This window comes from Macaca nemestrina, chromosome 15 (genome assembly GCF_043159975.1).
Source record: "Macaca nemestrina isolate mMacNem1 chromosome 15, mMacNem.hap1, whole genome shotgun sequence".
Taxonomy (NCBI): domain Eukaryota; kingdom Metazoa; phylum Chordata; class Mammalia; order Primates; family Cercopithecidae; genus Macaca; species Macaca nemestrina.
The window spans coordinates 108,090,045-108,106,437 of record NC_092139.1 but is presented as its reverse complement, the minus strand read 5'-3'; the positions used below and the strand labels follow the sequence as shown (position 1 = coordinate 108,106,437).

Below are 16,393 nucleotides of genomic sequence, written 5' to 3'. Positions count from 1 at the left end.
GGTAACCGCCGCTGGTCTGAGGGACTCTCAACAAGCACAGTCACACGCTCTTAGTTTGGCTTGGCCTGTTCTCCAGGGTCCCACCATCCCTTGGTGTGAGATTGTTTCTCTCTGCCAAAATCTGTTTTGTTTTGAGACAGAGTCTTACTCTGTCACTGTGATTATAGGTGCAAGCCATCATGCCTAATCTAAAATCTGTGTTTAAAATACACTTACTTTTTTATACTCATTAATTCATTCAGTCAGTCATTCGCTTGACTGTCTGTGATATACCATGCTCCATCTAATATTATTCTAGATGTATACCTGGCCCCAGCTGCACACGTCTTCCTTCCCACCCCCCTGCCCTTTTTTTTTTTTTTTTGAGATGGAGTCTTGCTCTGTTGCTCAGGCTGGAGTGCAGTGGTGTGATCATGGCTCACCGCAACCTCTCCCAGGTTCAAGCGATTCTCCTGCGTCAGCCTTCCGAATAGCTGGGATTACAGACGAGCTCCACCACACCCAGCTAATTTTTAATATTTTTGGTAGAGATGGGGTGTCACCATGCTGGCCAGGCTGGTCTCGAACTCCTGACCTCAAGTGATCTGCCCATCTTGGCCTCCCAAAGTGCTGGGATTACAGGCGTGAGCCACTGTGCCTGGCGGTCTTCCCACATTTTTAGTGAAGAAAAGGTTTTGGCTCCTGGAAGCAGCATAAATATATTTACTTATTGTTTGTCTAGTGTTTTTTTGTTTTGTTTTGTTTTTTAAACTTGAGATGGAGTCTTGCTGTGTCACCCAGGCTGGTGTGCAGTGGCACAATCTCAGCTCACTGCAGCCTCCACCTCCCGGGCTCAAGCAGTTCTCCTGCCTCAGCCTTCCGAGTAGCTGGGACTACAGGCACCTGCCACCATGCCTGGCTATTTTTTGTATTTTTAGTACAGACAGAGTTTCACCATACTGATCAGGCTGGTCTTGAACTCCTGACCTCAGGTGATCCACATGCCTTGACCTCCCAAAGTGCTGGGAATACAAGTGTGAGCCACCACGCCCAGCTGTTTGTCTAGTTTTGAGCTGTTTGAGGGGCTGGAAGAGAACTTTTCTATTCTGAGTCCCATATTTTGCAGACAAAGGCACTGAAACCCAGAGCAGAGATGTGAATCGCCTTAGTAACACAGCAAGTTTGAGGGAGAGTGGAGACCATTCTGTCATCTGGTGCTGCTTCCATTCTGTAGCTCCACCTCAGAAAGTCTTCTGAGCTTGCCTCTGCCTGGTTGTAATTGTGTGTGACCGTGCACTGCCAGGTCACAGTGGGAACCCGTTGTCTTGTCTTTGTGAAACTTCAAGGCAGGCCACTCTTCTCTGCTTGGGATATGCTTTCCATTCTGACAGTCTCTGCTCTTGCCCAGGAGGAAGGAGAGCTGCTCTGGAGTTCCCAGGGCAGAACCACATCCACTCATATATCTTCCTGCACCCCTTTCTCTCCCATGGGCAGAAACCTCGGCTGAGCCGTCCCTCCAGGCCAAGCAGCTGAAGCTGAAGAGAGCCAGACTAGCCGATGACCTCAATGAAAAGATTGCACAGAGGCCTGGCCCCATGGAGCTGGTGGAGAAGAACATCCTTCCTGTTGAGTCCAGCCTGAAGGAAGCCATCATTGGTGAGGAGGACCCAGCCACCCTGCATGAGAGGCAGCTGAGATGCAGGAGGGGAGATGGGGAGGGAGTGCCAGGCTGAAGCAGAATTGGGCTGAGGCTCTTGACTTCTTAACAGAGTTTGAGAGCCTCATGCACAGGTTGTGTGAACTTGGGATAGTGCCTGTTGCTTTAAGAAACAGGGACATACAACAGTAATTAAGTAAATAACAGGCCTTGCGCTGTTCACTTTCCATGTTTGTAAACTCGGATTGCTTCCTCTTTCACAGAGTAGGTAGATGTCAGGATTAGTGTGTGTGAACGTGTGGAGATGCCAGGAATTAGAAATCTGTGTAATACTCTTCATTTTTATTAGTGAAATCTCTTCTTGGAGACTGGCCCTTTCCACAGATATTTCACTCAACAAATATTGATGGACCCAAACAGTGTGCTAGGTGCTAAGACCATAGCCCCACAGGGCAGACCAAGTTCCTTTGTCCTTATGGAGCTCATGCCTCATGGAGCAGGTAATAGGCAGGTGAATAGGCAAGATAGAGAAGCTGTGCTGGATAGAGAAGCTGTGCTGGAGGGAGCACAGGGTACTCTGGAAACACAGAGGAGGGGCACCCAACCTGGTTGCATCAGGAGGGGTGCAGCTGTCAGAGGAGGTGAAAGCCAAGCCTGGGGCTGAAGGATGAGTAGGAATTCGTGAAAGCGTGTGGGAGGGGGTGGGACAAGGGAGAGGAGGACAGTGTTCCAGATGGGGAGAACAACCCTAGGACCTGATGAGAAGGCACTGGAAGGGAGAGTATCAAGATGAGAGGTGGGAGGCCAGGTCCCCAGTGATTTGGTAGTCCGAGGTGGGAGGATCACTTGAGCCCAGGAGTTTGAGACCAGCCTGGGCAACGTAGGGAGACTCACCTATACAAAAAAATAAAAAAATTAGCTGGCTGTGGTGACACACACCTGTAGTCTCAGCTGCTCAGGAGGCTGAGGTGGGAGGATCGCTTGAGTCCAAGAGTTCAAGGCTGTAGTGAACTATGATTGTGCCACTGCACTCTAGCCTGGGCGACAGAGTGAGACCCTGTCTCAAAAACAAAAACGAGGTGGGAGCGGTAAGCACAGTCCAGGATGTGCAGGGCCTCTTGGCACACTTGGGAGTTTGGACTTCATTCCTTTAGTGTAAAAGGGAAAAAGCCTCTTTTCTCTCTATTTGCGCTCAATACAGAATACTTCTGGTGTTGGTATTCTGGCATGGTGTTTCCCCACATACCAAGCAGTTCTCCAGTGGACACCAGCTGGGTGCCCTTTTCAGATGCCGTCTACCTGGAGAGAGTGTCCGATCCCACAGGTTGAGGACTCAGTCCCACAAAACTTAGCCCCACTCCCCATGCTGGTCCCACGCCCCAGGTTATTTTACATTTGCTTTTAACCAACTAGCTATCGATTGGGGTTCCTATACTCTCTCCTTGGGCTTGATAATTTGCTAGAGTGGCTCACAGAACCCGGGGAAACACTTCACTTACATTTGCTGGCTTATTATAAAGGAGGCAGAGGAACAGCCAGAGGGAGGGGCAGATGGCACAGTGTAGTGGGGTGCCAGGGGAGTGGTGGTATTGGAACTTCCCTGCCCACTCCGGGCCTTCACCCTCCCAGTAGCTAGAGAAGCACGTCAAATCCTGTTATCCAAGAGTTTTTATAGGCTTGATCTCAGAGCCCCCACTCCACATCCTACATACCCACCCCCACTTTCCTGGAGGTTGGTGGATGGGCTGGTAGTTCCAGTCCTCTAATCCTCTAATCACTTGGTCTCTGTGGTGACTGGCCCAATCCTTAGTCTCTCCCAGATCATCACATTAGCATAAGCTCAGGTGTTGTAGAAAAAGATACTGAAGATACTCCTGACCTTAAGGAAATTCCAAGGGTTTTAGCTGCTCTGTGATTTTAGCTGCTCTGTGATGAGAACTGGGGGATAAAAACCAAATATATTTATTATCCTACTCTTCGATTTTGGTGATAATTGGTACAGACCTGTCTCCTTCGCTGCAGTGGGCCCAAGACCCGATCCCTGACAAGACAGCACCTGCCTGCCCCTCCTGAGGCAGCTGTGCCTTCAGAGAAAGAGGCTCAGGTTTCCCTCTAACATAGTTTTAGTTTTGGGCAGAGGGGAAACACTGCAGCAGACCCCCAGGGCATGCTGAGTTAGGCCTTGGGCCCTGATTAGAGGCGACTGGCAGTTTCTAGGGCCTCCTCTGCACTGTAGCCACCCTACTGTAGGCTGGCCCACACTGAGCCCGGAGGAGCCCTTTCCCCATGTTGATATAGTAGCCCTTATAATTCACAGATTTTCCCTGGCGTTCGTCCTGCCTCATCTCAGTGGTTTCCTCTGTGTGTTCCTCAGCAGTCCCAAGTTATAGGCCAGTGTAGGGGCCAAGCCAGTTCTAGATGCTGCAGCCAGCCACAGTCTGATAAATGTGTGCCGAGAGTCAGCAGTGTGCCAGGCCGTGTGAAGTCCTGATGTCACAAAGATGAATAAAATATGACTTGTGCCCTCAAAGAATTCACGTGGGTCTGATGTGAGAAGACTAATGTATAAACAACTGACTTCTGAGTCTGGTTCCCAGTCAGATGCCAGTGCTGCCTAGTAGGAAGGCCATGGCCCTGCAACACTGTCTCTGAGTCACCTGCCTTGTGCGACTGCTTGCAAGATCACACATGATGATGAATATAAAGGGCCCAGCCTGGTCCTTGGTGCCTAGAGAGACTCACACAATGGTTGCTGCTGTTGTCAGCAATAACACTCATTCTAGACCAGCTGGCAGCTGCTGTAATGGACAGTGTAACAATGGATATGTGTGTGTCAGCGCTGTGAGAGCTCAGCAGAGGGACGTCTCTCAGGGATGGGGACAGATGTTGGTGGCCAGGGAAGTGCCCACACTATAGCGTGTTTTGGGGGCTGGATCAGAGTTTGCCAGGTGGAAAAGGTACAGAGGGACAAGAGGGAACAACACGGGCAGTGGCCTGGAGACCTGTGCTTGTTTGTTTGAGGAATTTGGCAATGGGGTGATTGTTGGGGACTTTAAGGAGCACAGAGCATTTGCCAGCAAAAACCAGATTGTACAGTTGAGTAGGAGGGAAGAAGGCAGTGATGGCAAATGTAGCTCATTTGCTCAATAGTTCTGTGGAGAAGGAAAACAGAGGCAGGTCCTGGCTTAGGGAGGGGTTTTCAGGCTGGGTGCAATGGAGCAGGTTTTTGGGCTGAGAGGAAAGAGTCAAGGACTTGGGAGGATGGGCACCTTCAGAGGAAGAGGAGGGAGGAGGACGAGGAAATGGAACCCCGACTGAGGTTGAGGTTTGGCTCACATAGGAGAGGCAAAGCTGGGAAGGAAGTTTGGCTCAGATGAGTGAGAAGGAAGCGGGCAGTGGGAGCAGGGGGAGCAGACCGTTCTGAGGCCTGAGAAAAGGGCTGATGGGGGTTGGGGTCTTTCCCACACACCTAACCTCCCCATCCGACCCTTCCTCCAGGCCCCTCAGTTATCTTCAAGGTTCACACTAAGTCCTCTCCTCCAGGAAGACTTCCCTGAATCTCTCCTCAGTGTGCCCTCAGCTTCTGTGTTTTCTGTCTAGCAGAGCATTCATGGGGCTCCAAGGCAACTGGACCATAAACTCCTGGAGGGCAGGGGCCCCATCTTTGTTCCCAGGATGTGACTGTGAGTGGAGAGAGAAATAGTCTGTAGTGACCCTGGCCTGTACCAGCCCTGGGCTTTCCACAGTATGGCCAGCAGCTTCCTTGGGTTGGACTAATCTGGTGGAAGCTACAGTTCCTCCACCCTCACTCACCATTGTCAGTACTGGCCGCCCTGGGGCTGCTGTACCAAAGCAGGTGCCCTTGCTGGGAGTAGGAGATAGTGGGGAAATCTAGCCTTGTGTCTGGCATGAAGTACACGTGGTCAGCAAGCCCCATTCTGTGTGTTGCATACTTGCCCCTGCTGGGACAGATGAGGGGACGGAGGAGCAAGCCACCACCACAGTCGCCAGTAAGGAAGAAGCTCAGATGCGTCCTTCCCAGGTCCTGAGGGAGGAGAGAACCTCAGGTCCTGGCTGGAGGGGAAGAGCTGCTAGGAGAGCTACTGCATGGACAAACCCAGCCTGAGCTGTTGTGCCTTGTTCCTCTTCCTTACCTGGGGTCTTCCCACACAGCACACTTCCCCAGGCTTGGGCGGCAGCTCACCCCTGCCTTCACCCCTGCCTTCACCACTGCCTCCACCACTGCCTCCACCACTGCCTCAGTTCCTTCTGCATGGATGGCAGATCAGCTGGGAACCTGCTACCCCCACCTCTTCCCACGACAGTGCTGAGCCGGTGGCTCTGACAGTGACTCTTGAAATAGCCTCCTTGCCTCTGTTCCCATCTTTCCTTCCCACTGCGACCCCATGGAACAGAAGCTTTGTGCTGCGCCCTCCTTCCCTGCCTCTGCCTCCCAGTTGGCCTCAGGAGGACACGTACTCACAGTCATCCAGAGCCTGGCAGTGGGTCAGGTCAGGGCAGTTACAGCCAGCAGGCTGTTTTCTTCTGGTGCCCCTGCTACCCAGGTGTTGGGTGTCTGCGAGCCACTGGCCTCTAGAGGAGGTCACCACACCTCCTCTATTTCACCTGTGCAGGCAAACATCCCCTTTCTGGGATACCCTCCATCTGAAGCCCAGAGCCAGGCTCCTTAGTCTGTTCCTGGCCTCTGGGGAATTCAGCTACACTCACAGGGCTGTTACCCAGGCTTTTCTGGTCCCTCGTTAGCTGGTTCAGAGCCCTCACTGCCCCGTTTGTAAGCATCATGGGGGAAGAAGAGAGTTTTGTGCAGTGTGGGATGAAGACACAGAGTACCTTTAACAATAGGGAGATGGTTGAGGTGGAAAGGTAGCCCGGGTCTCCTAGGGAGGAGCAAGGGAGGGAGGGACAACTTGACATTGAAGATTAAACACAGTATAGAGTTACAAGCAAGAGGCTAAAGGAGGCCTTTGCTCAGCCCATGAGGTCACTCTGGTGGCCTAGGAGACCTTTCTGGCCTCTCTTGAAGGGTCATGATGATGACCAGAGCTTTTTTAGACCAAGAAAGCAGATTGGCTGCTAGTCTCCTTGGTTTGCCTGCCTCACAGAGCGTGTGGGCTGTGGGCCAGGCCTGTCCCTGCTCACCTGTGCCCTGGGCTGCAGGTGGAATCTCATACCAGCTTTGGGTTTCAGTGGGCCAGGTGAACTATCCCAAAGTCGCAGACAGCTCTTCCTTCGATGAGGACAGCAGCGATGCCTTATCCCCCGAGCAGCCTGCCAGCCATGAGTCCCAGGGTTCTGTGCCGTCACCCCTGGAGGCCCGAGTCAGCGAACCACTGCCCAGTGCCACCTCTGCATCCCCCACCCAGGTGAGTGTGTGCTTCCAGATGCTTCCCCAGCTCCAAGGTGCTAGGGCTGCCCAGAGTAAGGTCTCTCTCCTGGGCCAGGGTATGCCTTCTGCTCTGGCACAGGGAAGCCAGGGGGACGCTACCCTAGTTGCTCAGGTGCTGGCTGCTTGGGCTCCCTGCTGGTGGGAGATGTGGGCAGAGGCCCCTCTCCAGCAGCCAGAGGTCAGGTGGAGGACGACGCTGGCCACGGCTGCTTTGTAGTGGGATTGCAAACCTCACTGGCCCAGTCTGTATTCATTTATTTGGAGCAGCCTGCTTTTCTTGAGTATATTCAGTTCTGTGACCTTTTCATTGCCTTCTCTCTTTCTTTCCTAGCTCCTCCTGCCACCCTGGGGGTTGCTCTTCTCCTCCCCCAGTCTCTGCCCACCATTTGCCCTCTGACAGTGGTGGCGTCTGAGGACCCTGTGTAGGGTCAGGGCAGGCTGGGCACACCCTGCCTGGAGGTGGCCATGTCCTCACTTCCCTTTTTCCCTCTCAGGTTGTGTCTCAACTTCCGATGGGCCCGGATTCCGGAGAAATGCTTTTCCTGGCAGAGCAGCCTCCTCTGCCTCCCCCACCTCTGCTGCCTCCCAGCCTCACCAATGGAACCACTGTCCCCACTGCCAAGCCCACCCCCACGCTCATTAAGGTACATTTCTGCCAGTGATTGTACCCTCCCCTTCCTGGTGCCCTTTGGAGTCCTGCTGTGACTTCATTCCAGCTGTGGGGACAGCTGCAGGGGGTGTGGTGCACGTCCTCTCCCATTGGTCTGGGAGTTTCTTCCTGTTCTCTCCGCTGTCCGACATAACACTGGCTGTTGCGATCATAGCCACCAGTTATTGGTGGCTGTGGGCTGGTCTTGGGCATTCCAGGTACTCATTCCTGCTCTCGTCCATGAAGTCATTCCCACACATTATGTCTTGTTCACTCAACAATTCCGTGAGGCAGAAATAGAGCCCTTTGCTACAAGAGAGGAGCTGAGAAGTGAAGTGACGTGGCCAGAGGCACGCAGGAGGTGTCACTGAGTGTTCTCCTCCTCCAAGGCCTGACCTGAAATGCCGGCAGGAGGCGGGGGTTACTGTCGTCGGTGTGGGGAACCCTGTGCTGGGCACTACTGGCCTCATGGACTCAGGCGTCTGCTGTTAAATTCAGCTGCACCAAGAGCTGATGCAGGGTCCCCCCTGCTCCACAGAACTGCCTGGCCACCAGGATCTCAGGGACCGCAACCCCACACCTCCACCTGGCCCACGCCTCCCTGACTTGCTTCACCTGTACCCTTTCTGCTCTGTCCTTTCTTACTCTCTAGGTTCTCGCCTCACACAGATCCTGTGCCTGGCTTGGCAACCCCTAGCCATCTGAGCCTCAGGAGAGGCCGACAGTCTGTAGCCTGGGCTGTCTGGCGCTCGTGCTCTGGCCTTAGAAGGGCCCCACTAGCTCTGGGAGCTGCCTGCCCATCTTGTGACTCTCCCTGGCTCTGTCCCGTGGTGACATCCCCAGTCCCGCCTCTGCACATGACCCTGTCATCTCTGCTGTCTCCTGCTTCCTCCATGTCAGAAAGTCACTATGGCTTCCTGAATGTCACTGTCTCCTCCTTCAGGCCTGGGAGCAGTGAGTGGCCTCTCCTCCCAGCCTACGCCTGCTTTCAGTGCTGCCTGCCCAGGCGCTGCCTCCTCAGTGCCTTTCCTGCACCTGCATTCTCTTCCTCACTGTCAACAGGTGTCCCTGCTTTTTCCACAGAGTTCCTCCCTCCAGCGTGCTTCTCCTCACACTCCTGTTGCCTTCCTTTGCCTCCCACGTTTGGAAGAAGAGTCTGTGTATTTTGTCTACACATCTCTTCAGTTACCCCACCAGTGGACTGAAACATTATCTTCAGGGGCCTCAATCCAAGTCCATCCCCACCGCTGTGCTCCTGGCCCAGCTATTGGGGTTCTCTCTCTTTGGTTGTGTTTTCCCTGCCTCCCTCTTCCTCCCTTTAATTGGGGGTGCTCCCTAGGCTCTGCCCTCTGCCCCCTCTCTCCCTCTGCCCCCTCTCTCCCTCTGCCTGTACTTCTGCCTGCTCAGAGGCTCTCTGTGGCTCTGTTCCCTTCTTCTGGAACAATCCTGGCCCCACAGCCTTGGCAGCCCTGCCCTTTCTCCATCCTTCCCATGCTCCCAGCAAAACCAGAACCTCTTCTGGGGTCACTCCTCACCTGCCACATGTTCACTTTGTCTGTTCTTCCACTAGTGGGTCACCTGCCCAAACCTTCCTTTCGGTCCTCATTGCCACAAGGTCTAGATGCCACCCGTTCCTACATCCAGCCTTGTACGCTTCTATCTGCCGTTCTCTGCTCAAAACTTCTCAGCTCTCCGCGGTCTCTCTCTGGCACTCCCTTGCTAACTCACCTTGTCCAACTGTGCCCTTCCTTGCTCCAAGAACAGGCCTCCCACATATCGCCTACTGGCCCTTGGTCAGTTTGGGTCTTCTGACTCTCCTGGCCCAGCAGCTGTGCCAGCTGGAGGTCTTTGGGGGCATGAATAGGAGCTTTTGGAGTCCTGTGTTAGAACAAGAACAAGATCACCTTGTGACTTCGGGCAAGTGACTTCTTTGAGCCTGTTCACCATTTTCAAGTAGACATGACAGTTCCTACCTGGCAGGATTCCCCCCAGCCCCAAAAAGAGCAAGCAGCGTTCTTGAGAAGCTTGCGTGGCTCCGTCTTTGTAAAGTGCCTGGTCTGGTGCAGCCCAAGCTCCATCAGTCAGCTGGGTTTTACCTCCTTGTGTTCACTCTGGCTTGGGGTCATGGTGATGTCTGTGCTCGAACATTTGGTTGATTTACGTTCCAAGCTAGAAGCTCTTTTAAGCCAGGGGCCAGGCACAGCCCTCTTTGTCACTCCAGCCCCTTGCCTGGCACATTTCTGGGCATGTTTCTGCTTTCAACGGAGTGTATGGTCCCATGGGGAATTGTGGAAATGGGCAAAGTGTGGATGGAGATGTCTTCTCGGAAGCCACACAGGCGTGGGGAGAGCTGCCAGCCCCACACCGAGAAGCCTGAGGCTGCCCCTGAATGGCACCCTGTCTCCTGTGCCCTCAGCAAAGCCAACCCAAGTCTGCCAGTGAGAAGTCACAGCGCAGCAAGAAGGCCAAGGAGCTGAAGCCAAAGGTGAAGAAGCTCAAGTACCACCAGTACATCCCCCCGGACCAGAAGCAGGACAGGGGGGCACCCCCCATGGACTCATCCTACGCCAAGATCCTGCAGCAGCAGCAGCTCTTCCTCCAGCTGCAGATCCTCAACCAGCAGCAGCAGCAGCACCACAACTACCAGGCCATCCTGCCTGCCCCGCCAAAGTAGGCACCCACTCGCCACCACCTGCCCCTGCCCTTCCCGAGCCACCCTGAGCCAGGCAGGTACCAGATCTGGTGGAGCTGAACCCCACATCTTTAAGGACCCTCTGGTCTGGATGCTACAGAGTGGTCTGCAGGCAGAGCCACCCTAGCCTTTGCTAGGCCCTTGCCCCATGCCTATCTGTACCCAACCCTGCAGCCCAGGCTTGGGCTGCCACCTGCAGAGGCCACGGGTGATGCTGGATGGGTGCTCATTTCCACCTTTTCTTCTCAGGTCAGCAGGTGAGGCCCTGGGAAGCAGCGGGACCCCCCCAGTACGCAGCCTCTCCACTACCAATAGCAGCTCCAGCTCAGGTGCCCCTGGGCCCTGTGGGCTGGCACGTCAGAACAGCACCTCACTGACTGGCAAGCCGGGAGCCCTGCCAGCCAACCTGGACGACATGAAGGTACACAGCCACTGGAAAACTTGAGCCACTGCCAGCCTGGCCCTTCCCACAGGGGCTGTCTGGGTGCTAGTTTTTAGGCAGGGAAGGCATCCAGCCTAGGACCCACCATCGTGGAAGGCAGCGCAGGGCTCCAGGCTCTGGTCCCCATCAGACAGGGGCACCTTGGACACAGCTCCGAGGCTGCCTGGAGGTGGTCATGGCGAGTGACACCAGCTTCCTCGTGGTGGGTCCTGTTGTTGGCAGCACAGCCGGCATCTGTCCAGGCAGTCGTGTGTCTCTTATCTTCCTGGACTTGTATGGTACATGCAGTGTGAGAAGTGGGGATGGGTGTCCCTTTGAGGATGGTCAAGCTGAGGCACTGACAGGAGGAGAAGCTTGTCCACAGTCGCAGACCTGGTCAGTGTAGACCGGGCTGTCCAGTAGCAACCCTGCTCGCATTTTCCCCTTTGCTGGTGAATGCGGAGCTCAGGGTGCTATTCAGATGCAGTGTCTGCCTGGAAAGAGAGTGGCCTGTGATCAGGGTCACAGACTTGGCTTCCGTCCTAGGGCCTTGGAGAGGAGTGGGTCATGCCCAGTGCCTTGTGTGTTTTCTCTGCCCCATCAGAAGATTGACTGGACCAAGCTCTCCCTTGAGAACTTGTTCTCTGAACCAGGCTGGGCCCTACTTTCATGAGCTCAGTTTTCTCTTCTGCAAAATTCAGTCTGTTCCATTCAAGATTTATTGAGCCCAAGCACCATGTTGGGGGCTGGGGACAGCTGTGGGCACCATGTGCCAGCCCCCACTGCCTGCATAGGTGGGGAGCATTTTAACCAGGTCCCTGCTAGAGTGAGAACAATGAAAGGGAGGATGCTGTTGGCTCAGGTGGTGGGGGGCATTGCGCCCTCCAGGGTGCTGGAGGATTAGGGTAGTTGATGCATCTGAAGTGCCCTTCTGCCTGGACGCAGTGCCCTGTGTCCAGCTGCCCCTGGCCTCCCTGACTGTTGACTGCCTTGCAGGTGGCAGAGCTGAAGCAGGAGCTGAAGTTGCGATCACTGCCCGTCTCAGGCACCAAAACTGAGCTGATTGAGCGCCTTCGAGCCTACCAAGACCAAATCGGCCCTGTCCCAGGAGCCCCCAAGGCCCCTGCCACCACCTCTATCCTGCACAAGGCTGGCGAGGTGGTGGTAGCCTTCCCGGCGGCCCGGCTGAGCACAGGGCCAGCTCTGGTGGCAGCAGGCCTGGCCCCAACTGAGGTGGTGGTGGCCACGGTGACCAGCAATGGAGTGGTGAAATTTGGCAGCACAGGCTCCACACCGCCTGTGTCTCCTACCCCCTCAGAGCGCTCACTGCTCAGCACCGGCGATGAAAACTCCACCCCCGGGGACACCTTTGGTGAGATGGTGACGTCTCCCCTGACGCAGCTGACTCTGCAGGCCTCGCCACTGCAGATCCTCGTGAAGGAAGAGGGCCCCCGGGCCGGGTCCTGTTGCCTGAGCCCTGGGGGGCGGGCAGAGCTAGAGGGGCGCGACAAGGACCAGATGCTGCAGGAGAAGGACAAGCAGATCGAGGAGCTGACGCGCATGCTCCGGCAGAAGCAGCAGCTGGTGGAGCGGCTCAGGCTGCAGCTGGAGCAGGAGAAGCGAGCCCAGCAGCCCGCCCCGACTCCTGTCCCCACCCCTGCCCCTCTCGGCATGCCAGTGAAGCAGGAGAACAGCTTCTCCAGCTGCCAACTGAGCCGACAGCCCTTGGGCCCTGCTCACCCATTCAGCCCCAGCCTGGTGGCCCCAACCACCAACCATGTAGACCCTTGTGCTGCGGCCCCGGGGCCCCCGTCCGTGGTGGTGAAGCAGGAAGCTGTGCAGCCTGAGCCCGAGCCGGTCCCCGCCCCCCAGCTGCTTCTGGGTCCTCAGGGCCCTGGCCTCATCAAGGGGGTTGCACCTCCCACCCTCATCACTGACTCCACAGGGACCCACCTTGTCCTCACCGTGACCAATAAGAATGCAGACAGCCCTGGCCTGTCCAGTGGAAGCCCCCAGCAGGTACCTGGGTATGGGAGGAACTGGGCAGGGCCCAGAGGAGGGTGGGAAGAGCGTCTCGCTGCAGCCCTCGTGGGCCAGGGGTCCCCTCGTGCTGGGCATTTTGTGTTTGCTTCGTTTAATCTTCCTTTCGACCCTCTGAAATGAGCGGTCGTTATCCCCATCTCACCACGGGGAGCACTGAGACTTAGGAAAGTTAAGGCACCTGCCTGAGACCCCCTAGCCGTAGGGTGGAACCATTGGCGAGCTCTCCACCTCTCTGGCTGTTGAGACTAGAACATTTTTGCATCTCAGCAGAGGACTCCTGAGCAGCCCACACCAGGCTGGGCCTGCCTTAGTGCTGCTCTGTGGGGAGTGGCCAGTGAAGGTCAGAGGTAGCCTGCCCTGGGGAGAGGCTGTGGGGTCCTCTGGCCAGGATCCAGCTCAGGGTCCTCCCCTCAGAGAGGCCAGCTCTCCCCACCGAGGTGTCAGCAGCAGAAAGCTCCCCAGCAGACCTTCTCTCAGCCTAGGCCACAGGTGAGGCTGCCCTAAGGCTTTATGTAGCCTTGTGGTCCTGCAGAACTTGGGGGTGGAGGAGACAGTGACAGGAACAGGTACCTCAGGATAGGAGATGGGGGTCCCTGAGCAGACCCAAGCAGAGAAAGAAGCTGCAGAAATCTCAGGGAGTGACCAGCCCAGCCCAGAGACCTCTCCCAAACCTCAAGAGGCCAGGCACCCCCTGCAGGGTTGAGGGTCCCCCATCCTGTATTCCTTCTTACCTAGTGGCTTTCACAAAAGCTCCCTAAAAGCCAGTGCCCCCCATCTGCCCTCCTAGAGTGTGAGAGGCCCTGGCCTTATCCCCACCCCTCACCCCTACAAGGCAGGTCTGTACCCCCAGCCCCCTGGCCACTGGTCCTCTCCCTGTTCTCCTGTCCAGCCCTCATCCCAGCCTGGCTCTCCATCCTGGCCACTGGTCCTCTCCCAGTCTCGCTGCTCAGCCTCATCCCAGCCTGGCTCTCCAGTGCTGCCGCCTCTGCAGATGGACCTAGGCTGTGAAGGCACTGGCTATGGAGCCAGCAGCCCAAACAGCAGGTGAGGAGGGGGCTGGGCCTGGCCATTGTGGGCGGCTGCCCTAGGCTGCTGGGCTGAGGTTCCTACAGCCCCAGCTGCAGGAAAAGGGGGCAGGTGAAGCCCAGCTTCAGGGTCAGAGAGGCCTTGGGGAGTGGGCCGTTGGGGGATGGGCACCAGGAGTCCGGACATGCCCGTGGGTGCTGTGGATCTGGCTGCTTATTCTGGTAGAGGGAGGGGCCTCATTCATAGTTCAGGCTGGGAGCCCCCATTCAAGAGTTTCATCTTTTTTTTTTCTTTCTTTGTCCCGCAGGAAAATGGTTCCTCAAGCCAGCAGATGGACGACCTGTTTGACATTCTCATTCAGAGCGGAGGTAACCCCAGATCCCCTGCTGCCTCCTGACAGCCTTCTCTGTTCATAGGTGTCTCTAGCCCTGGGTTGGTTTGTTTTTATTGAATGCTTCCATGCGTGACTGGTCTTGGGCAAGCACTGTGGATGCAGTGGTGGCTGTGAGCCCTCCTGTCTCCAGGGCCTGGATGAGAGGACCAGGGAAGGTGTCGTCCTTCATTCAGCAGGGAGCACTGCCCCAAGGCCCTCGCCTGCCAATGAGCAGAAGAGACATTTGCCCTTGTGGAGCTCACAGTGCAGCCTGGGGAGGTGGACAACAAGTAGAAGAAATAAGCAGATCATATGGAAGATCCGAGAGGAGCCTTAGGACAAAAACGGAGGGGAGGGAGAGGTCTGGGGAGCCTGGTGGGGAAGGGTCGGGATGGCTCCTGTGAGCAGGAGCAGCTGTGTGCATCTGTGCGGCCTTGGGAGTGACTGGCGAGTTGGAGTGTAGTTGAGGAAAGGGAAAGAAGGGCTTTGTGGCCAGATCATGCGTGGCCTCCTGGGCATCAGGGCAGGGTGGCTTTGGCTCCATCGTGTGGGAAGCCATCGCACAGCCTTGGGTAGAGTGGCCTGGTCTGATGCAGGACCCAGGAACCTTCCAGCTGCTGTAGCGATAGCAGCCGCGCAAGGGCAGAAGCAGGGAGCCCCAGGTTGGGGGTGGTGGGAGAGCAGGGCTGTGGCCCAGCAGGCAGCAGTGGCAGGCGGAGGAACAGCTGGAGTCGGCCCCATTTGGAAAGAGCCAGGTTGGTGTGTTTATGGATGAGGTGTGGAGAGAGGGAAGGAACAGCCAAGGATGACTTCAAGGGCTGTGGCCTGAAGGGCCAGGGTGGAGCAGCCATTGATGGGGTGAGCTGGGGAGGGGGCATGTGTGGGACCACATTGTGCAGTCGCTGATGGGGTGTGTCATGAGTGGAGGGTTTACAGGGACAGTTGACATCGAGGGGCATTTGTAAGAGAGGTCTGGGCTGCATGTAGGAGTTGGGGTGTTGTCGCATCTAGATTGGCAGTTGGAGCTGGGAGGCTGCCCAGGGCGTGAGGTGGGGGAGCAGAGGTCGGGGTTGAGCCCAGCCTTAGGGGTCGGGAGGACAAGCAGTGGCAGGGTGTGGTGTCCTGGAAGCCAGCTGTGGCCAAGGGAGCTGAGGACCGAGGCCTGGACACGGAAGCAGGTGTCATGGGCACAACAGGAAGTCCGTGAGAGGCCTGAGAGCAGGGTTGGGGGTGGCCATGGAGAGCTCTCTGGGAGGTTTCTCTGCAGAGGGGAGGAAGAGGGTAGGGCAGATGCTGGGTGGGAGACAGCGTGCATCTGTGTGAGGGACCCAGCTGGGAGTGGAAGATCCCAGAGGACCCCGAGATGGCCCTGGGAAGGAGCTCACTGGCAGCAGCAGGCAAGAAGGCTGGGCGTGTGGTGCCGACCCTGGGCGGCGAGTGCGGACTTCTCTCCACGTGTCTCAGTGGCTTCTGGAGGAGGAGGAGTGGCTGAGGGGTACAGGCAAAGCGGGAGCTCAGCCTGGAACCACAGCTCTACCAGAGTGGATTTGATGTTGTGTGAATTTTATTTCAATTTAAGACGAGCTCAGTCACTGGTGTTCCTGTGAGGTCAGCAATTCTCAAGCCTTAGGGAGAATCCCCAGGTCCCTGGGGCCTGAGGCGCATCTCTCACCAGTGTAGGTGGCACTGAGGCAGCAGGTATGGGACCTGCTTTGGGGATGACTGGGCTGGGTGCTCAGGAAAGAGGCCTTGGCATGAGCTTCAGGAGTTTCCAAGGGAAGGTGGTGCTACTCCAGAGATTGTTCAAGGAAAAGGGAACAGGCTTTGAACTCTTAACTTCTAAGAGATGGCAGAGAAAGGGAGAATGGTGGGTGTGGGTGCTGCCTGCCCCCAAAGGGACACTGAGAAGTGGCCCAAGAGGTGGCAGTGATGCCAGAAGCAGGTGTTTGAGGAGAGAGGTCTGGGCAGGTGGTGGCAGCTGGAGGTGAGCGACCTCCTTGCCTGTGAGAGCAGCTGCAGGGCAAAGAATGCATTCTGCTGGGACCAGGAGGGGCTGGAACCCACAGGGTTGGGGAGCAGGCCTGGTTTTTGCATAATTCTTTTTTTAAGTTGTAGTGAAATAATTCTAACCATTTTTTAAATGTAC

General features: G+C 56.0%; 1 protein-coding gene across 1 annotated transcript in view; it reads left to right on the top strand.

Annotated features, from left to right (window-relative positions):
• Nucleotides 1-16,393, top strand: part of MRTFA (myocardin related transcription factor A) — a 178,640-nt gene that overhangs the window by 157,356 nt on the left and 4,891 nt on the right. The window contains exons 7-15 of the mRNA XM_071078933.1: nucleotides 1,474-1,635; nucleotides 6,845-7,020; nucleotides 7,538-7,687; nucleotides 10,109-10,362; nucleotides 10,634-10,805; nucleotides 11,802-12,824; nucleotides 13,738-13,773; nucleotides 13,878-13,892; nucleotides 14,182-14,242. Coding sequence (XP_070935034.1) covers nucleotides 1,474-1,635; nucleotides 6,845-7,020; nucleotides 7,538-7,687; nucleotides 10,109-10,362; nucleotides 10,634-10,805; nucleotides 11,802-12,824; nucleotides 13,738-13,773; nucleotides 13,878-13,892; nucleotides 14,182-14,242 — 2,049 coding nt within the window. The remainder of the gene's footprint in view (nucleotides 1-1,473; nucleotides 1,636-6,844; nucleotides 7,021-7,537; nucleotides 7,688-10,108; nucleotides 10,363-10,633; nucleotides 10,806-11,801; nucleotides 12,825-13,737; nucleotides 13,774-13,877; nucleotides 13,893-14,181; nucleotides 14,243-16,393) is intronic.